The 23,695-nt window shown below is 41.8% G+C and overlaps 3 protein-coding genes across 3 annotated transcripts in view; 1 reads left to right on the top strand and 2 right to left on the bottom strand.

Annotated features, from left to right (window-relative positions):
* Positions 1-527: 527 nt before the first annotated feature.
* On the bottom strand, positions 528-5,018 carry LOC147318450 (2-iminobutanoate/2-iminopropanoate deaminase-like). Its single transcript, XM_086310394.1, has 6 exons — positions 4,883-5,018; positions 3,572-3,677; positions 3,090-3,144; positions 2,912-2,980; positions 1,068-1,123; positions 528-966 (listed from the first exon to the last, which is right to left on the bottom strand). Exons 1-6 carry the CDS (start codon positions 4,945-4,947, stop codon positions 907-909), a joined length of 411 nt encoding a protein of 136 aa, XP_086166520.1. The 5' UTR covers positions 4,948-5,018; the 3' UTR covers positions 528-906.
* A 224-nt stretch (positions 5,019-5,242) lies between these two features.
* Positions 5,243-23,672, top strand: pop1 (POP1 homolog, ribonuclease P/MRP subunit). The gene is made up of 16 exons (XM_086310388.1): positions 5,243-5,374; positions 5,571-5,700; positions 7,776-7,925; positions 8,290-8,465; positions 8,598-8,858; positions 8,963-9,050; positions 9,209-9,387; positions 9,523-9,785; positions 9,907-10,000; positions 10,092-10,200; positions 10,301-10,420; positions 11,872-11,993; positions 12,105-12,296; positions 17,966-18,120; positions 18,770-18,985; positions 19,635-23,672. Exons 2-16 carry the CDS (start codon positions 5,574-5,576, stop codon positions 20,329-20,331), a joined length of 2,949 nt encoding a protein of 982 aa, XP_086166514.1. The 5' UTR covers positions 5,243-5,374; positions 5,571-5,573; the 3' UTR covers positions 20,332-23,672.
* nipal2 (NIPA like domain containing 2) overlaps positions 21,208-23,695 on the bottom strand; it is a 35,968-nt gene continuing 33,480 nt past the window's right edge. Inside the window, exons 11-13 of the mRNA XM_086310393.1 lie at positions 22,150-22,213; positions 21,960-22,057; positions 21,208-21,774 (exon numbers count right to left, since the gene is read on the bottom strand). Of these exons, the coding sequence (XP_086166519.1) occupies positions 21,668-21,774; positions 21,960-22,057; positions 22,150-22,213 (269 nt within the window). The 3' untranslated portion in view covers positions 21,208-21,667. The remainder of the gene's footprint in view (positions 21,775-21,959; positions 22,058-22,149; positions 22,214-23,695) is intronic.

The raw sequence follows: 23,695 nt of genomic DNA, 5'->3' as shown, positions 1-23,695 counted from the left end.
CTGGTCCGACTACATCCTTTAAATGAATTCAGGCTTTGCATACGAGCTGCTCGCTGCTCTTCTTTCCCCCCCATACCGATATTTGACTCACCTGCTGACACACTGCACCATGCATGTAATGAAGCATGTGAACACGGAGTACCAGAATGAGAAGCTAAGTCTCTCTGAAAATAAAATGATTATTTTGGAATATTTAATACTTAGTATGCACATGAAGACTTGAACTGCTGTTTTAAAAATCAGTTTGCGTTGTGCAGTTCCAACAGGCTGAAGGTTTTTATTTAGCCCCAAAGTATACTGAGTGATTCAGACACATTAATCCAACAGGAGTTAATCAAATCATATAGTTCTTTATGGGTTTGCAAGCCTGCAAATAAACAACCCATTCTGGCATGGGTTAACCCTGTTAAACAAACTCTGTTCATAGTTATTGCAGAATTGCTGAGGACTTTTTAGTGTACATGAGACAATGTGAGATTACAGTGATCATCTACAGGCGGTTTTCTTGACATTAAGAAGCAATTAAGGAAAATTAAAACCTTTTATTATTCAGTTATGCTCGATCATCTATCACCTGGTACAAAGAGAGAGGATACACTGTCATGATGACAACACAGGACGGTAGTGTAATCCAATCCAACAAACAAGCTTAGGTACTTCTCAGCTATTGTAAGTGAAATGTGAGCAGAGTGGATTTAAAATGCAGTGCTGTCTTCAAATACATTTCATCATTGTCAGTGAGGGAGGAGAAAGTGCTCCACACCTGACTGCTGTTAGTCTGCTAGGTGACCTGTGGCATGTTAAAACAGCGCTAAATCGCTGATGATACTAGACCTATAATTACATCAGTTTCACACTTTTCAGTGGTTTTAGCTCTTTTTAGTTTTTGCTTGTTTAATGTACTTGTTAGGAAGTGTCGGTCAGAGGGCCCAAAACAGCAATTGCTTCAATTTCAACCAGTCCACCCTGGAGAAAGAGACAGCATCAGTACGGTGAGAATTGTGGTTTTCTGTTGGGTTCAAAGCACAAAAGAATAACTGCATAAAAAGTCTTTGTCAAGTACTCACTCGAGGGAGAGCAGCGACCTGATAGGCAGCCCTGGCTGGGAAGTTGGTGCTAAAGACTAAAGAAAGCAGCTGAGTTAGGCCACCAACACATTTACACATACAGACTTTCAATGACTCACAGATACAGAATCTACAGAAGCTTACAGGACTGCAAAGCAGCCAATTAACTACTGGTACCTGGCATTTATAGTGTTGTCCTTGTCTGACATGCCTTTATATCAACTGATAAACCAAGCAAGCTCTTTATAGTGACTGTCAGAGTAGGAGAAACACAGGTGTGCGAGTACACAAATCAGGGCTCTACGTCATCATCAGTCAGCTTGAACAAGCAGTTATTCATCTTATTAGTTACACTTTTGGATTTACATAAACCTGCAAATAGCACTGAATCAACAGAACATTTGTCTTTGTGACAATTTTAATCTGCACAACAATTTAACTATGTTCACACATATTAGACACAATATACATCAAATATCTAAAATTCAGTGTATAATTATCATATATATTCACACAGTTTCATCAGTACAAAAACCAAAACAACACATTATTAGATGCACAATGGGAAATGTATTACAATGAAAAGCCGCAGCAATAATTAAGACACATTAATGAGTTACTACAGAGTGTCCTTGATTGTGCTGGGCACTGCACTACAAAGTTATCTCTGGTTATCTCTCTGTTATCTGGATTCACTGAACCTAACACTCGTGATCACAAAGCTGGTTATCCACTCACTGAGTTAACCAAGGGTTTCCCGATCGAGGTATTTATTACTGATGCTATTAAAAAACTTTAGACACTCCTATTCTCAGAGGTCTGAGGGATCTTCAAGTAATGGTGACGCTATTTTCTGGAGACTTGACTGGTCAGTAGGTGGTGATTTCATACCTGTTGACCTCTAATATGGAAGCACAAGTTACCATGGCGATGTACCCTGGTAAGAAGTGACCACATTTGTGGTACAGAAAACCTGGGGTTAACCCCAAAGCTACCTGGATAAGATGAGTTCCTGTTTTGTAGTACAGGCCTCTGCTCAGGCAGCAGAATTTATGCCATTGTTGTTCTTGTCGGTTCATGTAACAGCAGCATAGCTGCACCCAACTTCAACCATAGCAAAAGCCTAATCAACCAGAATAAAGTGAAAACACCTGTGACTTGGTGCAGGGCCTTTAAAGACAGAGGTGGACTGAAAGAATAATCTGATTTGACTGTACTGATGTAATCACGGATAATGGACTCAACACAGAGTGCATCAACCTGGGTGCTTGGATCAGTTGATTGTAGGAGCAATACCTGAATTAACTGGCATTAGAAAAATGCCCAGCTATCTTTTCTACCATACTACTTAAACAATGAAATGGATATGGGGGCTTTGTGAATAGACTTAAACTTTTTTTAAAATTTAATCTATGGAATGTCAGATGTGGCAGTCTGTCGTCTGACATTTAGATTAAGATTAAGACCCGTTGGTGGGGGAAGCTCAGGTTTCACTCTGCTAAGTGACTCAGCAAATGTCAGCGTTCCCTGCGAGTGTTTCTGCCCCTGTGTTTCTGAATATTTATTTCATAATTCAACTTGCTCTGGAGTTTCCACAGCATATTTAGAATATAAAGAGGCAAATTGAAGCCCTAGTTGAGTTATTGTAAAGGCCTTCTGGGTGAATACATTACTGGAAAATTAAAGAGTCTATAAAATCTGCTTGTTATGCAGCAGCGCTGTACGTCGTCTGGACTGTGCTGACACCTGGTGGCTAACGTTGTATTGCAAAATGAAAGCCAACAGCAGCAGATAACTCCAAACACATACTGATACACGTTAATGACTGAATCATTGATACTCACATTGCTTGTACACGTCATTGACACTGGTGAAGTCGTTCATATCGGCTAAGAGCACTGTGGTTTTGACAACTTCAGGAAGTAACAAGAAAAGAAAGAAAATAGTGCATGATCGGGTCTGTGGTTGAAAAGTTGAAAGAATTGTCCTGTGCACATGCAAAGAAAGGCAAGGCTCTCTCACCGTTGGTGTAACCACACCCAGCAGCCTTGAGTATTTCAGCCATATTCACCAGAGCCTGAAGAAACAGAAGTCATGTACACGATTGTGCAAAAGTAATTCTCACTTTGGGATGACTTTCAGGTCCTCATTCAGCCTGTAGGAAGGATGCGTTAGACCAGTCTTAAATTTATTCTGCAGCATTACAGAGAATTAAGGAATTAACCTGGAATTGGTCTCCCGCAGGAAAACTGGTGGGTTTTTTCAAAAGGCACTATTTTTAAAAGCATTGTCACTAGATTTTCTTTTAAATAATGGACTGCATTTATTCACACTGTAGCAGCCTCCCAATGGCTTGGTTGTGAGCTCAACTCCATTGCAATTATCTCAGCAGTTAGGAATTAGGAACATCTACTGATATCTGGATCGCTTTCAAGTGTCGCTGTACTCCATGTTCATGAATGAATGAAAGAATGAATCAGTGATGATGGGGATTCCAGTGTCACCTGTCTGGTTTGAGCCTGAACACCACCTTCCACCAGCTGTCCACTGGCAGGGTCCATTCCCAGCTGTCCTGAAATATACATGGTTCGATCCACCACCACTGCTTGGCTGGAAAACACACACAAACATGCAAAGACAAAGACTTAGCTACTCTGGGTTTATTTCATTCACAGTGTTAAATCTTATTGTCCTTTCTGCTGATCTTTGCTAAGTAAAGATTTACTAATAATGAAGGAAGTGAGGTTAAAAAAGTTGTATGTTTGCTTGACTATTACGTCACTTATCTCTCCATGTGTAGGGTTTTAACTGAGGGTTGTTTTTTGACATTTATTTCCTTTTGAATAATAGATTCATAAAATTGCATTTATGCATCTTCCCTGTTTTAATAATATATACACAGCTTCTTTTCTCGATAAAGAGAACACTCTCTATACCTGTGAGGAGTCTTGAAGTCATTTTTCTGTGCCCCTATTAAACATATGTTTGGGACTGCTTACCTGCATTTGTACAGTAACTGTAAAATTAGAAGCATCATGTCTCAGAGTGATGCTGAAAATAATTCATGCATTTATTTCTTCTAGGTGGGACTATTGTAACTCATTATTATATGGATGTCCTAAAAACTACCTAAAAAGCCTTCAGTTGAGCATTGTATCATATCACCCCAATAGAGCACTTTGCTCTCAGACAACTGGGATAACTGTGTTTCCTACAATGTTTCAAAGCACAGGTTTCAGCTTCCAGGCCCTTCTTCTGTGGAACCAGCTCTCTGTGCAGATGTGAGCGACAGAAACCCTCTCTGCTTTTAGGATTAGGCTTAAACTTAAGTTAGAGCTGGATCAGGAGGGTCGTTTGATTGTTTGGGGTCTTCTCTGTATTATTTTAGGCTCTTTACCATTTATAACAATATTAAAAAAAACTCGACTGGTGTCGTGATTTGACGTCATATAAATAAAATTAAACTGAATTTAATTAATGGCAGACTAAAGTATTGAAAAACCTCGGGCACAGTTTGCTGTTTAACATTTTAGTGGTGTGTAGAGTTTAAAGTGCAGCATCCAAAAATCTGAACTTTGCTCCCAAAAGCTCTGAGAGCATATGCTATCCCACCTCTCCCAGCAGCAATCTTATGGACGAAACAGTGAACTCAGTATAGCTGTATTACCAGATTAAGCAAAAAAAGTCGTGGTGTGTCATCAATGAATTGGCAGTCAGTGCTATTAACAGTCCAAATGTAATGTAGGTTGGTGCTGCGGCAGGTGTGTGCCAGCTGCAACTTTAACCTTAGGGCAATGATTCAAAGCTCTTCTCACCTGTACGGACCGATAGCAGCAGGAGCTTTAGCTGTGCTGATAATCCTCCTGATTAGTGCAGCCATTTCACTGGAAATCTATCGGCCCAAGTGAAAGAAGTAAGTTGTACAACAGAAGGCTGCAAGCAGAAAAAGCGCTGATGTCAGAAGGACGTCAGAGCTGCTTTACCGTAAAAGACATATCACATGCGCAAACACATTTGCCTTTACAGATTTTAGTTCCAAAACTGGTCACTTCAGACATTTTAAAACTCAAGTAAGAGACAATAGTGACAACATATCACATAATCTTACGAAAACGTACCTTGGTTTTTATTGGATTTTTTTGTTGACGCGCGAATACTCTACAAAGCCCCCTGAACACGTCATATCCGGAAGCAAACAAGACCAGCACCAGCGTGAGGAAACCTCACATGGTTGCTAAACGTAAAACTAGAGGGTCCCTGCAGCTGGAACAGCGTTTCTGACACACATCACACTGGGGAACCTTGAGGTAACCTTATGAAGTGTAATTCCTCTGTACGTTTGGTATAGAAATGTTTTTGCTTTGGTTTTGTTAGTTAAAACAACTCCCCAACTTTACGCCAGGTAACGTTGCTAGCAAGCCTGCGTTTTAGCTCAGCATTCAACTGTTTGGGTTAGAAGGTGCTCACATAGCGAGGTCTCAAGCGTCTTATTGTATCTTACAGAAAATGTCTGCGGCTAAAGTCAAAATGCGGGAGAAGAAGATGAGAAATCAGCCCGCCAGTGTGCAGTATCCATCTTCTTCATCTAACGTGGAGAGCAGCGCACAGAATGGAGCAGACGCCCCTGGCACCGGTACTCTTGCCTTCCCTGGTTATTTCACGTAGCCTATTACATATTAAACTGGAAGAACGGCCAGCGAGTCCCCTACAGTAATGCAGAACAAAGCACACATGTGTTTTCTTCCACGTATGAAATGGATTCTTGTATAAAAATTTACTGCCAAAATAGTTAAATCGGCAGATAATATGAACCACATAAGCAGAATAAAGCCAAGGTGAACTGAACAGTTTTGCTCTCCTTGGACTGTATCATACATACTTGAAAGATAAGGTCATACATGACTGTATCTGATATAGCTATACATTAAATATCAAACACAACAGAACATTCTTCCTAAGTAAATGGATATATGTCATATCTGATATTTCTGCTACTTGCCATGCAGTGCGTCCAGAAAGTATTCACAGTGTGTCACTTGTTCCATGTGTTGTCATGGAAGACTCATGAAAACATGTTAGTTGTGCCTTATTCCAAAATGGACTAAATTGTACATGACATCTCTGATAATGACAAAGTGAAACAGCTTGCTTGAAATTCTTGCAAATCTACTAAAAACAAAGGTATAACTTGTAGATGAGTATTCACAGCCTTTGCCATGACACACAGAGTCAAGTTCAAGTGCATCCTGTTTCAACTGATCGACTGTTTTCATAGCTGATTGGAGCCCACCTGTGGTAAATTCACCACTCATCACCTGGCCAGTACCATCCCGACAGTGGAGCGTGGTGGTGGCAGCATCATGCTGGGGGATGTTTGTACATGTGCAGCAGTGTACAGAGACATCCTTTATGCTGACCTGCTCCAGAGCGCTCTGGGCCTCAGACTGGGATGAAGGTTCATCTTCCAACAGGACAACAACCCTAAGCACACATCCAAGATAACAAACATAACTGATCCCCATCCAGCCTGATGGAGCTTGGGGGTCTGTAAAAAAGAATAAGAGAAACTCCCCAAAAATAGGTGTGCAGAGCTTAAACTCAAAAAGACTTGAGGCTGTAATTGCAGCCAAAGGTGCTTCAACAAAGTCCTGAGCAAAGGCTTTGAGTACTTATGTACATGTATGCATTTATAGGACTGCATCTGTCTGTGAAGGTTCTCAATCATCCAGCTCATCATAGTCTAAGGAGCCTGGAAAGAAAAGTGTCTGGACTTCTTTAAGTTTCTTGAAGACGTTTCATCTGAGAAGCTTTTTCAGTTCTAGGGTCAAATGGTGGAGAGTCCCAGATTTTAAGCCCTATGGGAGTGCCCCCCCCCCCAAGAGGGTCATGGACCCCCTATTAATCCTTTACGTAATCACATGAGCCAAGGTGTGAAAACGGGTGTGGGTCACAATCAGCCAAGGTTTTGGGTGAACCCACTGTGAAAACTAGCCCCACCCTGTCATGTGACTTACTGAGGTCAGATGACCAAGGATGTGAGTGGGCGTTAGGGCGTCTGGAAAGGGATCTCAAAACTGGATTATGGATGGCAGACAGTTGGTGTCGTAAGGCACCGCCTCTGTCCAAAGGACATCTAGAGGGCATTTCGGGCATCTAGAGGACCCCCTTGTCCATGGTCACACTTAATTTGGGACAAATCAGAGCATTTATAGTGAAATAACCTGAGTTCAGGTCTAGCACCTCCTGTTTAACATAGCTTTTTCCAATTGACATTAATAACTTTATGCAAGAATTTATTTCATGTGTAAGAGACCTTCGAGAAAATTATTACTGTTGCTTTGTTTTGTTGCACCTCTGGTAGGAGTATCTCAAGATTTTGTGAGTCTTCCCTATGGACTGTCTGTCACTTGGTTCTTATGATTTTTTTTTTTTCTTTAAAACTTTTTTTAAGTGCCCTCCAAATTTTTGTCTTTCTAGTTCCTCATCTTCCTCTGTCATGTGTTGTTCATACAGTGAATATAGGGAACATATTTTTTCCAAGGGAGGAATCCCTTCTTATTAAGGTTGTTTCTATGATGAGATTCATGTGAAAACAGAATAAACAAGAGGACAAAGATGTTAGATGCCTTATTAAGTTGGGCGAGTTTTCACGCATTTGTAGAGGCAGACCACACTTGACTCACTCTCACTTTTGTTTGACCCCGACAGGAAAAAATGCTGATCCTCTCAAAGGTGGTCTTTCGGAGGTGCACCCCTCTACAGAAAGGCAGAAGAAAACTCCCCACCAGAGCGGATGGGTCCGTGGACATCATAAAGATGGTGGTGGCTACACTAAGGAGATGCCCAAATACGTCACTGGTAAAATCTCAACATTTTTTACATCCATCCATCCATTCGCTTCCGCTTCTCCTTTTCAGGGTCGCGGGGGGCGCTGGAGCCTATCCCAGCTGTCATAGGGCGAGAGGCAGGGTACACCCTGGACAGGTCGCCAGTCTGTCGCAGGGCCAACACACAGGGACAGACAACCATTCACACTCACATTTACTCGCACATTCACACCTAGTGACAATTTGGATTATCCAATTAACCTATCCCCATTTTTTACATATTAAGTTTAATTCAGAGCATAGACAGTCATGAAAGAAATGAATTGTAAAGGTATTCATGAACAGAGACCGTCCAGTGAATGACTTCCATCTCCATCTTTACCTTCCTCACTCAGCTGGAGCTTTTGCAAGGGCCAGGGCTGCAGAGGTGAGCGCCATGTTGAAAGCTGTCAGAAAGACCACAAGCAGCAGCCGTGTGTTTGAAGCTCTGCCCAAACACATGAGGAGACGAGCCATGAGCCACAACACCAAGCGGCTTCCTCACAGACTGAGAGAGGTGGCCAACAGAATGGTAAATTTCTGGACGTATTTTATTTTCAGCACTTGAATGTCTCACAAACACCTCCATACCCTTGTTTTATATACAAAGTCCTCCACTCTGAGTACCTGGGACATGTCCACTCACTTGTCCTTCCTCTGTCAGCGGGAGAAGGGCCTCCAGGCTGGCTCCAAAAAGAAGAAGGAGCAAGCAAAGAGCAAGAGCCGCAAGGCCCGGCGGCGTCACGGAAACCTGCTGCTGGAGTTCAATCGCCGTCAGCGGAAGAACATTTGGCTAGAAACGCACATTTGGCACGCCAAGCGCTTCCACATGGTTAAAAAGTGGGGTTACTGCCTCGGGGACAGGCCCACATACAAATGCTACCGGGCTTGCTACAGAGCAATGAGCAGCCACTGCCTCCTACAGGTAACCACCTGCTGTTCACACAGACTCTGTGAATAATTTGTTTTTACGTACTGTAATGTCGCTGTCTGGAACATCAGCTTACATTTTGCATTATCTCTGCTCAGGATCTCTCTTATTACTGCTGCATAGAGCTGCAGGGGGACGAAGACAAGCTTCTAGCTGCTCTTTCACAGCTGACCAGCAAGGAAGCAGGTAAGAAATAATTGAGGTTTTCCGTTGGGCTTCTCTCTTTGCCTTCAGACAATAGTTCTGATGGCAAAAGAACCAGACGGGTTTTTATCAGCAACTCCTGCTAGCTTACACATTTAGTTTAAGTAGTGTAGTTATATGCCTTTTCTTTTCTTTTCTAGGCCCTACGTTTGCTGCAGCACTGTGTCTGTCAGGAAGGAGACAGGGCAGTGTCATGGTGTACAGAGCTGGACGGTACCCCTCACAGCCCCTGGGGCCCGTCACCTTCCTCTGGAGACCCCGCACACAGGGCTCAGTGCACAGGCAGCTGTGGATCTGGGCTCATCCCACTCTTAAGCAGGTGTGACTGGTTTTAGAGGTCTGCTGGTTGTAAATTATTTTTATGGTTGGCCTTTCGAATTTTTACTTGATATTATTACATTTACAAATGACTCCAGCAGGACTGTTAATTCCATATACGGTATCCTCCTTCCAGGATCTTCTGCCTGAATTACAAACTGTGTGTCAGTGTTGTGAGGCTGTATTACCTCCGGCTGCACCAGTAGAGGTTAATCCCACCTTGGAGGCAGAGTCAGAGCCTGAAAACACACCTGAGGCCAAGCCGGTACCTGGAACCAAGAGAAAGCGTAGCTGTAAAGATGCCACTGGACCCCCTGCAAAGAAGATCCTGGGTGATGGAACAAGATTACGCTCCACCCCAGTGAGCTGGAGGTCCAGCTCAAATGGAATAGTTATAAAGTTTGTGTCATTTCAGGAACAAACCGAAGCGTTTGATTGAACGTTTATTTAGGAGATTGGATTTTACTGTAGATGTTGATGATTGTTTCATTCACTTTATTCTTTGTGTGTGTGCGTGCAGCGATCTCACAATGGAGATTGTACGCTATCGGCTGATTGGACCACAGTCCCATTCGGTGTTGGTAGACACTTTAGAAGCTGCTACAGGCTGTGATGTAAGAACTGTACTATGTTATTAACTTGAATTGTTCCCAAAAGGCGTTTTTCATTTACACTTCATGCTTGAATTTGTTTTTTGTAAACAAGGAAGTGCCGAAATCCCAGACGTGCTCCCTCTGGTGGCCTCAGCACTGCTCAGATGAGGCCAAGATGACTCTGCATCAACAACAAGCTGATATCTTTAACATCCTGAAAGGTTTGTTTTTCCTCTACTTTTTAAAATCCCTGATTACTTATTTTGCTAGTTGATTGTGTGTCCAGGCTTTTCTGTCTCACCCTGACTGTCGTTCACATAGGCATCTATTCGACCGCCGAGCTCCCCTCAGGCACGGTGCTGGGTCTGACTGTGGATGACCCGAGGCTCACTTTACCAAGAAAGAGAGTTAAAGCTTTGCCTTGTGTAAAGCAGGCACAAGGTAAAATCAGATATACCAGATATGACGGTGGAGGAGGGGAAAGGGGTTTTAAAGTCGAGTACTTGTACATCTCACAGTATATCGACACTGTTGCTTCTCTCCTGCCGCAAAATCTGACATAGCAGAGAGTCAGTCTGTTGTTTCTGGTCCTGAGGTTGTTTCAGTGAGTACACATCTGGTTCTGTGCTCCGGGGAGCCTCTGCTTCGCCATGCAGATGTTCCAGGTTCGAATCCTGGCAGAACCCTGTACTCGAAACACACCCTTAGTGACTGACAACAGCTGACTTATGAGAAGATGCTTGAAAGAGGTCTGTTTTTAAAAGGGCCCTTTAGTGATTTAAATCAGATGTACCATATTCATGATCCATTCTCATTGCATAAATGGAAAAATAGAATAAAAGTCTCTTTTGTTATCTTAACATAATTATTATACTTGATATTCAATGTCTTATATCAAGCTGTTAGTTTCTAGTTTTTCTTTTATCAAATTTCAGTAGGAAGTTGATCATCAGGCATATTTCAGACTGTGAGGGAAAAGCAACAAAAAATATGTGAACATATGAATAAACAGGAAAATTCTACAATTAAAAATAGAACTGCTTGGCTAATAAATTTATGCCTTTATATTTTCCCTCAGCCTTAATGGCTTCGCAGCATCATGAGGCTGTAATAAGTGTAAATTGGGAACCTTTTATTGTTCATGTGGGTGGAGCTCTGACAAACAGGTTTGCTGTGATATCTGGGTAATATTGCTCAGTACTATTTTTCTTTGCCTCATCCTGCTTTACAGTAGGAGTACTGAGTTATTATAGAAAATGCATATTTGATGTCTAGCATCTGAACTAAGTCAGGTTTAAATCTTCATATTGGACTTTATTGACTATACAGATGACTAGACACAGTACAGATTTTCTTGTACTAGATGGGTGTTTTGCTTCTCTTTGGTAAATCGGTGGTGAAATGGGACCCACAGGGGCATAACATTATGATTGATCACTCTGTGGCCATCCCTAATCAGCTGCAACATTAAAACAACCTGCCCTGCTGTTGCCATGGTGGTGTGTGCTAGTCTGCACCGATGCTTATGTGGGTGGTATATGTTAAAGTAACATCCACATAAATTCCAGGACCCAAGGTTTCCCAGCAGAGCGCTGCATTGCACCGTGATATGTTATTACTTTAACGCTCTGTGTTTTGAATTATTTTGGCAAATCAAGTTCTATTAAGGCCAAACCCAGTGTGAGAGATGCAAACATGACTTTGGCTGCATAAATGAAAACTCTGCAGATGTAACAACGTTTTTTTTTTTGTTTTGTTTTTATTAAATCATTGATAAATCACCTGCTTATCAAAATTTTAGATCATAAAGCAGAGGTCGAGGGACTCTGTCTCACCTCACATTAGTGATGCTGGTTATATAGGGGTATGCCATGTATGTGTGTTTCTTCCAGAGGTGGACGAAGAGAAGAGGCGGAAGCTGATGTTGGAGGGAGTACCAGAGCCTTGCTGTCAGAGTTTCATTTGGGAACAGTCTGTGCGAGACAATGTCACCGATAACAAGATATCTGAGCAGGTAGCTTATTCTCCCGCCACTAGCATTGTCGTCGTATCGTGCGTTAGCCTCTCCATTCCTGAAAGAGCACATGTGGCTCTTACTTGTTACACTTTCTGTTACCGCCTGCAGGAGCTGAACCGTATGAGGAGTGAGGTGCTGGTGCCAGGCTCCAGGCTGAGCCCAACTCCCCTGCAGGGTCGTGTCCCCATTCTCCTTGTTGAGCAGCCGGGCAAGCAGGTTGGGCATGAGATGAGCTCGTGGGGTGCTGGATGGGACCTGTTGCTTCCCAAAGGCTGGGGGATGGCCTTCTGGATCCCACTGGTAATACGTTTTGGAGTATTTTTTTACTCTTCCTTGGAGTGGTTTGGGTGCTTTCACACTACTTGGTTTGGTTAAATCGAATGCTGCCACGTTTACTTATTTACTGTGTTGTTGGGTTGATGTACTGTGAACTCATATAGTGAGTTTTAGTTTGCTTCACAGTGCACTGTGGTGTGGTTTATTTCTTGTTACAGTGGAGGTTTCAAGAAGAAAATAAAAGACAGATCTGAATGTTTGAAAGTGTTTTGGAAAAATTCTGTAAAGATGAGATGAAAAATACTCAAAGGATAAATTCAAATGGTTTATTATTTAGATAAGTTGAAAAAAAAGTTAAACAAGCAAGTAAATGAAGAAACAAGGTAGAGGAGAGAAAACCCCAACAATCCCCTCTGAGCAAGCACTTGGCGACAGTGGGGAGGAAAAACTGCCTTTAAACGGGCAGGAACCAGGAGTGGACAGTCAACTGCTGGGACTGGTTGGGGGGTTAACAGAGGTGGAGCAAGACGAGGCTACATCAGGTGAGGAAGCAGTAGCGTCTCTCCTCCGGAACAAGTGGAACCATTTTTTCTTTTTTTTCAGGCACTTTTCCACGAGCGCTTTTTTTCTCCAGGATGAGATTTCTCAACTCATCAATTGTTTCTGTGTTTTGCTTTTCAAGTCTCTCACATCTTTGTTCCACCTCTTCTAATGTTGCTTGTTGTTCTTCAAGCTTGTCTTGGAGTTGTTTGGATGTTGCCTCCTGTATCAGCTTGTCCTTGTGCATGTCTGCATTTCTCTGTTGCACTTCTTTGTGCTTGTCTTCTAACTGCTCGTTTCTTTTCTGGATTTCTTGGAGTGTGAGCTGCAGGTCTTCATGTATTTTGTCTTGTTGTTCTTTTTGTGCCTGCATTTGAGTGTTTTCACGCTTCAAGTTATTATATTCCACCAAAATCCCCTTAACGAGCTCTGAGTTGTTTCTCGCATTTTGCTCGATCCTTTGCTGCATCTGTGAGCAGCGTTTCTCCAGTTTGTCCTTTTCTTCTTCCGCTTTAGTTGCTTTGTCCTCCAGCTGATTACAAAACTCTTGCAGTTTTAGACTGTATCTTATCAGTCATCGTTTTATTGTCTTTGAGCTGGTTGGTCATTTCTTTTAGTTCTGCACTCTTTTGTCTGTTTTCTTTAATGAGGTGCACAATCTGCTCTCGGGTTTGAGCAAACTTGATTCCCCAGCCCTCATTAATAATTTTTATGTCCGGCTGGCGCTGTTGTCTGTCTTCCAGTTCTTTATTTTGGGCTTCCATTCGTCTACACTTGTTCTCCAGTTGAAGTTTCTCTTCTTCAATTTGTTGCATTTTTTTCTGGAGAAGGTAGTTTTCTTTCCTACTCTCCTCTAACGCCCTTTGGAAGGATGACACGCCATTTGGGGAAATTGGCCGGCCACGCCAGGAAGGAGAGGCGGCGTAATCTTTTTGAATTGGTTGTTTTTTTTTTTTTTTTCTTGGAAACATGTTCGAGTTTCAATACGATGACTTTGTTTCTGTGGTGAACGTTTGTAGGCTGCAAACACAGATGCTGCTAAAACGAACTAAAACTTGCTGTTTCTCACCCCTACATAAGGAAACTCATCAAAGGACCTAAGATTCTTAAGATCTCCCTATGACATCATCACTAGGGATGGGTACCGGTGTCCGGTTCTGTCATAAACGGTAGTAACCAGACCGAAAAGCAGCGCACATTTCGGTGCTTTATTTCGGTGTTTTTTCTTCCTGAGCTGTGATACACTTTAGATTCTAGCCAATCATTTTACGTTTCCGAGGATAGTAGGCGGGCCCAGGTATGTACGTTCTTTTAGAGCAGAGCTACAGATTAAAAATGCCCAAGGCGAAGCGGTCAAAAGTCTGGCTGTACTTCACAGCAAAAGATGCAAACTCAGCAGCCTGCAACAAGTGCTTTAAGCTGATACTGTGATACTGTGCAAAGGAGGTAACACCTCAAATCCGATGAAACACCTGGCGACGCATAGCGGGTTTTTTTTAAAAGCCGAGAAATGCGCCGTATTTGATAGCTTGCTGCGAGACCTCACACCGTGCACATCTACTGCGCGTGGGTTGCCTGTTATCAGACCTGGAGTTTGCAACATCCCCCAAAAACCCGAAGAGTAGAGTCCTGGCCCCTAGCCCTGCCAGTGTAGCAGCAGCAGCCGTTCTTCTCTGCGTGAGTAGCTTAATGTTGTTCGTGTGTAATTTACGTTGAGTAGGCTAACCACGTTATTACGTTAATGCATGTAAGGTGAACTAGCAAACATCATCATAGCTACATACGGCTGTCTTCTTGTTTGATGGCAGATACTCCCTTCACCCTGGCCAAAAAGGCTAAAATGACCAAAGAAAAAGTGGAAAACAGTTAAACATGAGAGGTTTTTGGACAAAGTTTGTGTTCTCCATTCTTTAAGCACCAGTTTGAGCACCGTTTAAGCACCGGCACCGTTTCAAAAATACCGGTTTGGCACCGGTATCGGATAAAACCTAAATGATACCCACCCCTAATCATCACTCCCTAAGCCAATGAGATTGTCACAAGACATTTTGGAATGGGGTATTTTTTTAAAACTGTTTTTTAAACTGTTTTCAAACTTAACTTAAAATTTCAGTGTTTCCTAGTTGTGGACTATTGGTTAGTCCAGCCGATTATGAAATTAATTGTCACAAACATCCCTAATATTATATAACAGACAACAGAAAACAAGACAGTTTTTTTTTTCTATGCAATAGAGCTATAATAAAAGTTATTTTAAATTATCCTACTTTTTATAAAAGAGAACATTTATTAAAGAATATGTATTTAATTAAAAAACTCTGTTCATCTAAAGCAGGGGTCAGCAACCTTTAAGACCCAAAGAGCCGAAGATCCATAATTGGCCTATCTGGGGTTGAAAGTCTCGATAAATGCACGGCGTTTCACCGGGTACCCCGGCTTCCGCGAGTGTGACGCTTACTTTGAGCTATGAAAAAATAACAAAATATAATTTTATTTGTATATTGCAAAATCACAATAATCTTCCAATTTAGAACTACAAGTTAAAAAAAAAAAAAAGAACTAACATAAATAAAATACACTTCAGCTAAATACTAATTTATTTTCCCAAACCACGCGGAGCCGCACTATAAGGACTAAAGAGCCGCCCCCTGATCTAAAGGGTATAACAAAAAGGGGGAGCTTCCTGCTCGAAAATGAAATGTCCCCACTGGGCGATCGTGGCTCACGAGTTAGCCTTGTAATCGGAAGGTTGCCGATTCGAGTCCCGGCTTGGACAGTCTCGGTCGTTGTGTCCTTGGGCAAGACACTTCACCCGTTGCCTACTGGTGGTGGTCAGAGGGCCCGGTGGCGCCAGTATCCGGCAGCCTCGCCTCTGTCAGTGCGCCCCAGGGTGGCTGTAGCTATAGCTACATAGCTGTAGCTATAGCTACAGCGCTGTAGCTATAGCTACATAGCTGTAGCTATAGCTACAGCTATGTAGCTTGCCATCACCAGTGTGTGAATGGGTGGATGACTGAACGTGTAAAGCACTTTGGGGCTCTTAGGGACTAGTAAAGCACTATACAAATACAGGCCATTTACCATTTTTCTGGGCGTGGGTGCTTAACTAGTTAAAAAGAACAAAAAAACAAACAAACATCTGTCTCCTATTTTTTTTATGTCACACAGGAAAGAAGCTTCAATATCTGATGAGAAGACATTAATTTGTTGGTGTTTGTGGTGTTTGGTGCAGTTTTCTTGTTTTCTGGGTTGTTTATTTACAGTGGAGATGAAGATCTCTAACAAGTTGATTTGTTCACATTTGCACATCTTAATTTTTAAGAGGAATGTGATTTTTGAGTTTGTGCACTATATGCATGTAAGGCAACCGTTTCCTCTTTCACTATTTTTGTGTGCTGCATTTTTCTCTTTTAACAAGAGGGGGACAAAAGACATTTAAGTCGACCTAAGATGATTTGTTTAAATTTTTACAAGGTCTTACTGAGGTGATGCAAAGTGAAACATGCTTTCTTCTATTTTGGTAATGTGCTGGAAAAGCTTGAAAATTGACCTGGAATGTGCTTAAAAAGTGCTTGAATTTGACCCTGAAAAATGTGTATGAACCCTGAGTGGGGCAAAAGCAGATACAGTGGGGGGAATGATTATTTGATCCCATACTGAATTTGTAGCTTTGCTCTCTTTGCTGTTCCTCCACAGCTGAAAAACACTTATGGGATTATGTCATCACCCTGCGCCGTGGCCAGTGTGGATCCGATAAATTGATACCATTAAAATCTTGGACAAGTTCGAATATGGCTCATCTTGACCTCAAGTTCAGAGGTCAAGTTTTCTGACAATCTTGTGAATGTGGTAACTTGACAGCAAGGCCACATAGGATCTAAAATTGATACCATAGTTGTGTCTTCTAGGTACTAGCAGTTTTTATGGAAGTTTAATTTTAATGGAGGGAGATCAACCAAAAATCAAGAATAAATGCATTACATATGTTATAAATTGATTTACATGTCATTGAGTGAAATGGTATTTGATCCAGAATTCTGGCTTAAAAATCATGGATGAAAACGGCTAAAGGATGGGTCTTCCAGCATGACCATTACCCAAACGTGGCTAAAAAAGAAGCTCATTAAGATCACAGCTAACCAGTTCTCAATCCTCAATATGAAGTCTGTGGAGGGAGCGTATGCTTTGAGTTACCAAGAATCAGCCAAGAAATGTAAAGCATTTAGAGCTGCTGTAAAGATGAGTGCAAACCTAGTAAGCAAGTTCTGTTTTACTTCACATCTATTTCACTCGTAAATCAGTAAAACGGTGCATAACTTTTGTAATTTATTTCCTCTGGATTTTGGTTCATGTTCCAACTCTCTCCATGAAAATAAAGGCTGTTAATTTCTTTGTAATTAAACTAACTTACAGTTTCTGCAGGAGATCAAATGACCATTTCCCCCTTTGTGTATGATAAAATCAAAAAACTATAGAATAGAAAAATACATCTGCTTGTCAGCTGTTCAAGAAATGATCTTATAATTAGCCTGTTTTAAAAAAAAAAAAAAATACAATAAAGGGTCACTTGGTAACTATATTTCCACTTTACTTGTTTGCCATCAAGTTGTTGTGGACTGTAAGCTCTGAGAGTTAATAATCAGTTGTTTTTCCTTGAATCCTGACTCCACAGAACATACATGTGCACATTAGAAGCAGAAACATTTAATAATGGTCACTTCTTCTTTTTCTTGTTTGTCTGTTGGTTTGCAGATGAAAAATGTAACAATGTATCTTTTTCTTGGTTTAACCCCCCCAAATAACCTAAACTGCATGAAAGGAAGCACACTTGACATGTCGATAACACCACCTTCATCTGATAACCTACTGCTTAAGGCTGGATCACCTAGACTGGTTGCAAATAAGCCAGATGGGGATATCAGAGATTCTCAGGCTTTCACTTTATATTTGCTTCCTCATTTTATTGAAAATGTAGAGTGATGTTGGTAAGATATGCTATAATACTGTAGGGCCTTTACCTTACAAAATGAAGCATCTTGAGGTGACTGTTGTGCTATATAAATAAAGTTGAATTGACTGAAGCCCTCAGATTTGCTTTACCTCTGAAGTCGGCTAAAAATCCATCTCTTCTGTGTCGTTTCTCCCTCCTGCAGGTGTACAGAGGAGTTCGCATAGGTGGACTCAATATGAGTCTGAAACACTCTCAAAACAAAGCAGCGCCTCACTTTCCCCGTGATTATCCAGACTGCCCCGCAGGCATGCGTTTTCAGGAGGAGCAGGAGGCCGAGCTGCTGAACAAGTTTAAAAGGTCAGCTGGATACTGAGTAGGGAAGGAAGAAAAATATTAATGCAGTGTGTGATTAATTTTTATCAAACATAGTGAGGTCCGTTTTCAGTGGGGACGTTTTGTCCTGCCAAAGCTTTTGTGTATCTTGTAATATTATTCTGGCGTCTAACTACTATGTCAGCCTGCAGACAGAAAACAGAATCTTAAGAACTTGCCCAGAATCTCAAAGTCGTTTATACATGTTGGATATGTTTCTCCAATTTGTTTTAATTAACTGCTGGCAACGTTAAAAGCAATCTTTCAAATGTGATGGTAAAATATTTTTAGTTACATAAACATTGGCTGAGGTGATAATGAGACTTTATTGGAACTAAAAACTCTTCGCCGTGTTCTGTTTTTAGTGTAAAGTCATAAACGGGGGTAATAATATTCATAATCTACAGCCTGAGTGGTGAGATCAGCAGTAGATTAGAGGTTTTGATAAGAGGAAGCACTCCAAAGATGTGACCCAGTTAATTTTCATAATGCGGATCTCTGTCGCCATGCAGATGAGATGCTAATAAAGTCGCTTGTCCCCTTCTATCCACTGCTCGACACTTGTGATGTCTTGCATAAATTGGCAAGGTTGCCCAATGGTTTGACAAGGTTTGCCCTTTTGACCTCTCCGTAGGCATCCACCCGCCAAGAGGACCAATTACATTAAGCATGGCTGTGTGGCTCCTTTCTGTTGCCCTTGGCAACAGCTGGCAGAGGAGTGGGAGATCATCGTGCGGGAAGGAGGCACCCAGACACGAACCACAGCGCAGGCTGACGCTGTGACCGAGGAGAGGACATCACAACAGGCGATCAGCATAACAAAACCTCCGAGCCGATTCACTGTACTGAGGTACATGTTTTAAACGTTTGTGGTGTTCTTTTCTTAGAGTGAAGATAAACTTTTATCAGTACTGACGTGTACACTAACATACACGCACTGGTGCTCCCAAAGTGCCTTTATCACACACGTCTAAATCGCACTTTTAGAAATATTAATGCAGCAGACTTTTTAGAGTCCCTTGAGATTAATGTGCTGTGTTTTTGGGAGGCCGTGGACTCCAATCATCTCTTTCCTCCTCTTTGTATTTTTTTATTAAGAGACACAATCGCTGCTTTTGACAGCTTTGATGCATGCTGCTTCTCCAGTCTTACCCCCCTTTCATCATAATGTCCCCGATGAGAATACCCAAAGTACATCCAGCCTTAAATTGCTGCAATACATCACTGTGATTAGTGGAGGGGAAAAGTAGCATCTATCCTCATAAAACCATCACATAAGCTTTGAGTAATGACTGACTTTATGGGAAAAAAATTGGATTGATTTTCACCGTCCATTGGCTCCCTTTTTGTTTTCAACATTAGGCATTAAAAATGTTCTCCAACAAAATTTGGTCTATGAGGATGGCTAATGGGGCCAATGAAAATGCTACTTTTCCTTTTAGTATTAATCACCTGATTTAAATGGGGCTTTTTAAACAAATTTCTTTTTTGCTTCCTAGGAACAGAAAGGCTTTGAAGCTGCTTTCTGCCTGGTGCAGACCCACAACATCCAAAGGTCAGAGGCCATGCCGTGTTGGCGAGCTACCGCCTATCAGCTGTGAAGCTGTGACGTCGTTCCTGTCAGCACATGCGATGAGTCTGGTGTGGGTGCATGTGTCGCTGCCGTCAAAGGGCAAACCGGAGTACCATGCCATGTTATGCGTGCCAACTCCAGATGACCTAAAGGCGCTAGGAAATCGACAAGGAACTGGCGGTCCTCAGGAGCCACCACACAGAGACCACTTTAAAGGCAGAATTAAACGCAGAAAAAAGGACCCTAAGAAGGCTGCAACACCCTCTGTAACTCCTGATAAGCCTGATGGCAAGAAGGCAGACCTCATCTTTGCTTCTGACTTAGACACCAACGCATCCAAAGACCCTAAATCCTTCTCGGAGTCTTCCTCAGACCTCGTCCTAGGGCTGTGGCCGGATCCTCTGCCCAGTGTTGCCTCTCACTGCTCCCGGGTGACCGTGGGCTGGGTCACTCAGGGTGACTTCTCCATGTCTGCAGGCTGCGGGGAGGCTCTTGGATTTGTGAGCGTTGCTGGGCTCCTTAATACCCTCCTCAATCAGACAAGCGAACACAAAGGAAAGCTGCTGCTTCGGAACCCCACCTCCTTGCACTACCGCTTTGCTAAGATCAACATAGAGGTCTGAGGTCTGTTTTAGTCTATGCAAGTTAATGCCAAGAGTTCAGTAAATTGTTTGATGTTTCATTTGTTCAGTGATTTGATGGAATCTGTGTGCCTTGACTGAAGATTTATTGACTTGCATGGCATCACAACAAGCAACTAATTGACTTTTTAGTTGAGTATAGTATACTCTGAGATATATCTTTATTGATTTAACTAAGAAAAACAAAACAAAAGGTAATCTGTAAAAGAATCGGTTGAATACTGTAAATGAATGAGAGCCTTGGTTTGTCTCAGAAAGATTAAAACTTTAAGTTTGGGTTTCCTGAATGAATGGATTTGATGAGTTATGTTACAGACTTTGTGTTTAAGAGGGTGTTTGCAGCTTCCATTGCATTGAGGAGGTTTTGAGTATATGCTATGAAATAGGCGTACTATACTGAACAGAACTGCTGTTGTGGGAAACCACAGCCATTAACCTACAATCAACATAAGTGCTCAGAACAACTGATGCTTTAACATTCATTCTTTTTATAGTCACACCGGCAGGAAAAGCAGTTTCCTGCACATCCCATAATATGTAGGTGGAAGATAAGAGCATAGTTGCTTGGCAACATTAAAGTTTAGTATGTAGTTCGAGGTGAACATTATTGCTTTTATTGGTAACAGATTTTCGGAGCGATGCCTCGGTGCGAGCCACTTTATTGTGACAGAAGATTTTAAAAACATGGCTCCTGAAGCACTTTTTTTCTCTCCCCATTTTAAAATTAGGCCATGTCAGATCAACATGGCACAAACTGGGCTGGCTAGTCTTCTTGGGAGTCCCTCCCCCACCATTAGAGGGCAGTAGTGCACTTATTTTTCTGTAACAAATGAAACCCTCAGACCACAGGAACACTTTTTTTGTCCTTATTTATTTACACACAACACAGAGCGGTTTATTCAGCTCATTGACATATAACCTTATGTTATATTGATAGGCTCGGTCAGAGTGCCCTCCTGGACCTTTTTGTTCAACCACTACTCTCCTCACAATTAAAAATTGTTGCTTGTGAACAATCTAATATTGACCTTTTATCTTGAGGTGTTTCCTTATGTTGGAGTGACTCCTCTTGAGGTATTTCTGATACCTGTGTGGGAAATGATGCTCAGACACAAATAGATATTTTACCTAATGAGAGGTACTTAATAGTTGGAGCATAAAATGTAAAATCAATATGGCCACCAGTTCTGATGCTCAGCTGGCACTGGTTTTAACTGATGGCCATCATTTCTTTCTATAAACACATTTTAAATGAACCAAGAAGAGAGACGCACACACAAACGCATCAAAATGACAGTCTCAACAGATGGAGCTGGGCCTATGAATCGTCTGTTTGGCCCGATCTGTTGCACATAAGTTTGGCTGCCAGTGATCCGTATGTTGTAGTCTTTGCCTCGGGCTGAACTTTGTCTGTGTGCCTTCTCCCTGTGAATATGGACAGTGCAGCTCATTAGATGGAGTCTGCTGCCCGGGTGGCAGACAATAGCAGCTGGGTGATTCCAGGATCACTGCCACTAGATATAATTCAAAAGCTATCTGCTAATAAGTGAACCATAAAAACCAAAAAAGGTTCTAAGGCAACAAAATAAAAAACGATAAATAGATCTTACCAGGAATTTTATTCATTGCGATAAAATTGCGATCTTGCTGCTTTATCTTTGGCCTGTTTCGGGCTATCAGGAAAACTCCAACAAAGGACAGAAGACAACTGGGGGGGAAACAGTTTGAGAAGTTTGTTGACATTTTGCAATAAGCATAATTTGATAAGCTGCAGTGGCTGGTAGCTTATTGAACACTTACCCAAACAGGAACATACCGATGTTCAGCAAGGCCAAGCCTTCAAATTCCTGATAGAATACAATCCCTGCAAAATGAAAAAGTCCATTTAATGTGACAGAGTAACAAAACATGCACATCACCTCTGCGGCTTTCTTTGTGAAACATGGCCCTAAAACCCTAAGCATGCATTACACTGGGATAATGAGTGGGGAGAATTATTAAGTGAAAGGGTGCAGTTTTGAGAGATGAATAGTAAACACTGCTCAGCATATTGACAGAATGCAAAAACAAACAATGTCCTCTGTGCAGAGACTGTAGGAGAGCCACTGTTGGCTCAGAGAGCGAGTTCATTTTTCCAGTGCTCACTTCACTGTCTTAAGCTGTGACCGTCACCGGGTTAGGACCAAAACAATATTTTTCCTCAATGTGGAGCTAAACTAATCTTAAAGTAAAAGTCCGCCCACGGATGTTCTTACACCGCCAGATATAATACATCAGCAATTTGTTGTTCAATGCAATCAATTGTGGGTTATTCGTGTAGGCGGACAGAGCAATAGTAATACTGAGAGCAATATCGGAGAAAGTAAAGAGTAATTCAAACTACAGCTCATCTCGTGCCTGTGCCTCCTCTATCACAGGCGTCTCTCTGTATTGGGCGGCGTTGTGAAAGACGCTGCTGTTCATTTGCAGTATGAGAGCGACACCGGAGCTGATCTTGTTTGAGCCTGATGTTTTGTACTGCTGGAACATTTTCTTCTTTTACACTCCACTGAAGCCATGCTGCAAATGGGTTGAAATGACATCACTCGGGCAATTTATCCAGAAGTAAAGCAAACAAGAAAATGGATTTTGTAACACAAGGTGTCCTGCCAAAAAGGGTTTTACATTGTGATGAAGTGTTTTACTCTGGATTTTCTCTTCAAGCCAAAATACTTGGGGGAAACTTTTGTCTGTTTTTCTGGTTTATTGATTAGATATTAAAAACCTGACCTGGCAGAACACACACACTATAAATACCTTGCAGCGTTTGCTGAGCAAGGACTCCTAAGTGGTTCACAGCAGTGAGTCACTGTCTTGATCGTGCCCTGTGTGTGTAATGTATGTGTACCCGATTTCAGCTATTGTAGTGCTGGAGCACATCTTTGTCTGTTATTGCCAGTAAATCTTATGAAACATCTAAAACCCTTTAATTTGCTTCTTTAGTAGGAATCAATCTCCAAAACTGCTTTCATGAGGTGTTCCCGCGTTGCAGTGATCAGTATCTATCCAGTGCAGACAATGTTGCTAGCATGGCAGTAAAACTGATGTGACAAACAAAGCCTGCAGGCCACGAGTATTTCTACATGTTGACATGTAGGGAGATTAATGGGCTATTGTTTAGTTCCCAGATGTTCTACATGTGAAGGCTTTGTGCATAGATTTACTGTGACACACAGTTACCATCTCAGGCTCTTCAACATCCACACTGTATGATACATTAAATGCAAACATTTTGAGAATACTTCTTTTATACTAAAAAAACCAGGGAAGTTGTTGGTTTATTAAACTAGGTCATTACTCTGTACTT

The sequence above is a fragment of the Aulonocara sp. 'chitande type north' Nkhata Bay genome, linkage group LG11 (genome assembly GCF_057382095.1).
Source record: "Aulonocara sp. 'chitande type north' Nkhata Bay isolate Kocher_YH1m ecotype deep benthic linkage group LG11, A_spYH_male_GT1.1, whole genome shotgun sequence".
In the NCBI taxonomy this organism is placed as follows: domain Eukaryota; kingdom Metazoa; phylum Chordata; class Actinopteri; order Cichliformes; family Cichlidae; genus Aulonocara; species Aulonocara sp. 'chitande type north' Nkhata Bay.
This window is presented reverse-complemented; position numbering and strand designations above follow the sequence as displayed.

Excerpts from the sequence above, each read along its gene's own strand:
- LOC147318450 (XM_086310394.1), bottom strand. The coding sequence starts at position 4,947 with ATGGCTGCACTAATCAGGAGGATTATCAGCACAGCTAAAGCTCCTGCT. Across the intron at positions 3,678-4,882 it reads GCTGCTATCGGTCCGTACAG|CCAAGCAGTGGTGGTGGATC; the intron begins GTGAGAAGAGCT and ends TGTGTTTTCCAG. Across the intron at positions 2,981-3,089 it reads TGGGTGTGGTTACACCAACG|TTGTCAAAACCACAGTGCTC; the intron begins GTGAGAGAGCCT and ends TACTTCCTGAAG.
- pop1 (XM_086310388.1), top strand. The coding sequence starts at position 5,574 with ATGTCTGCGGCTAAAGTCAAAATGCGGGAGAAGAAGATGAGAAATCAG. Across the intron at positions 5,701-7,775 it reads AGCAGACGCCCCTGGCACCG|GAAAAAATGCTGATCCTCTC; the intron begins GTACTCTTGCCT and ends TGACCCCGACAG. Across the intron at positions 7,926-8,289 it reads GATGCCCAAATACGTCACTG|CTGGAGCTTTTGCAAGGGCC; the intron begins GTAAAATCTCAA and ends TTCCTCACTCAG.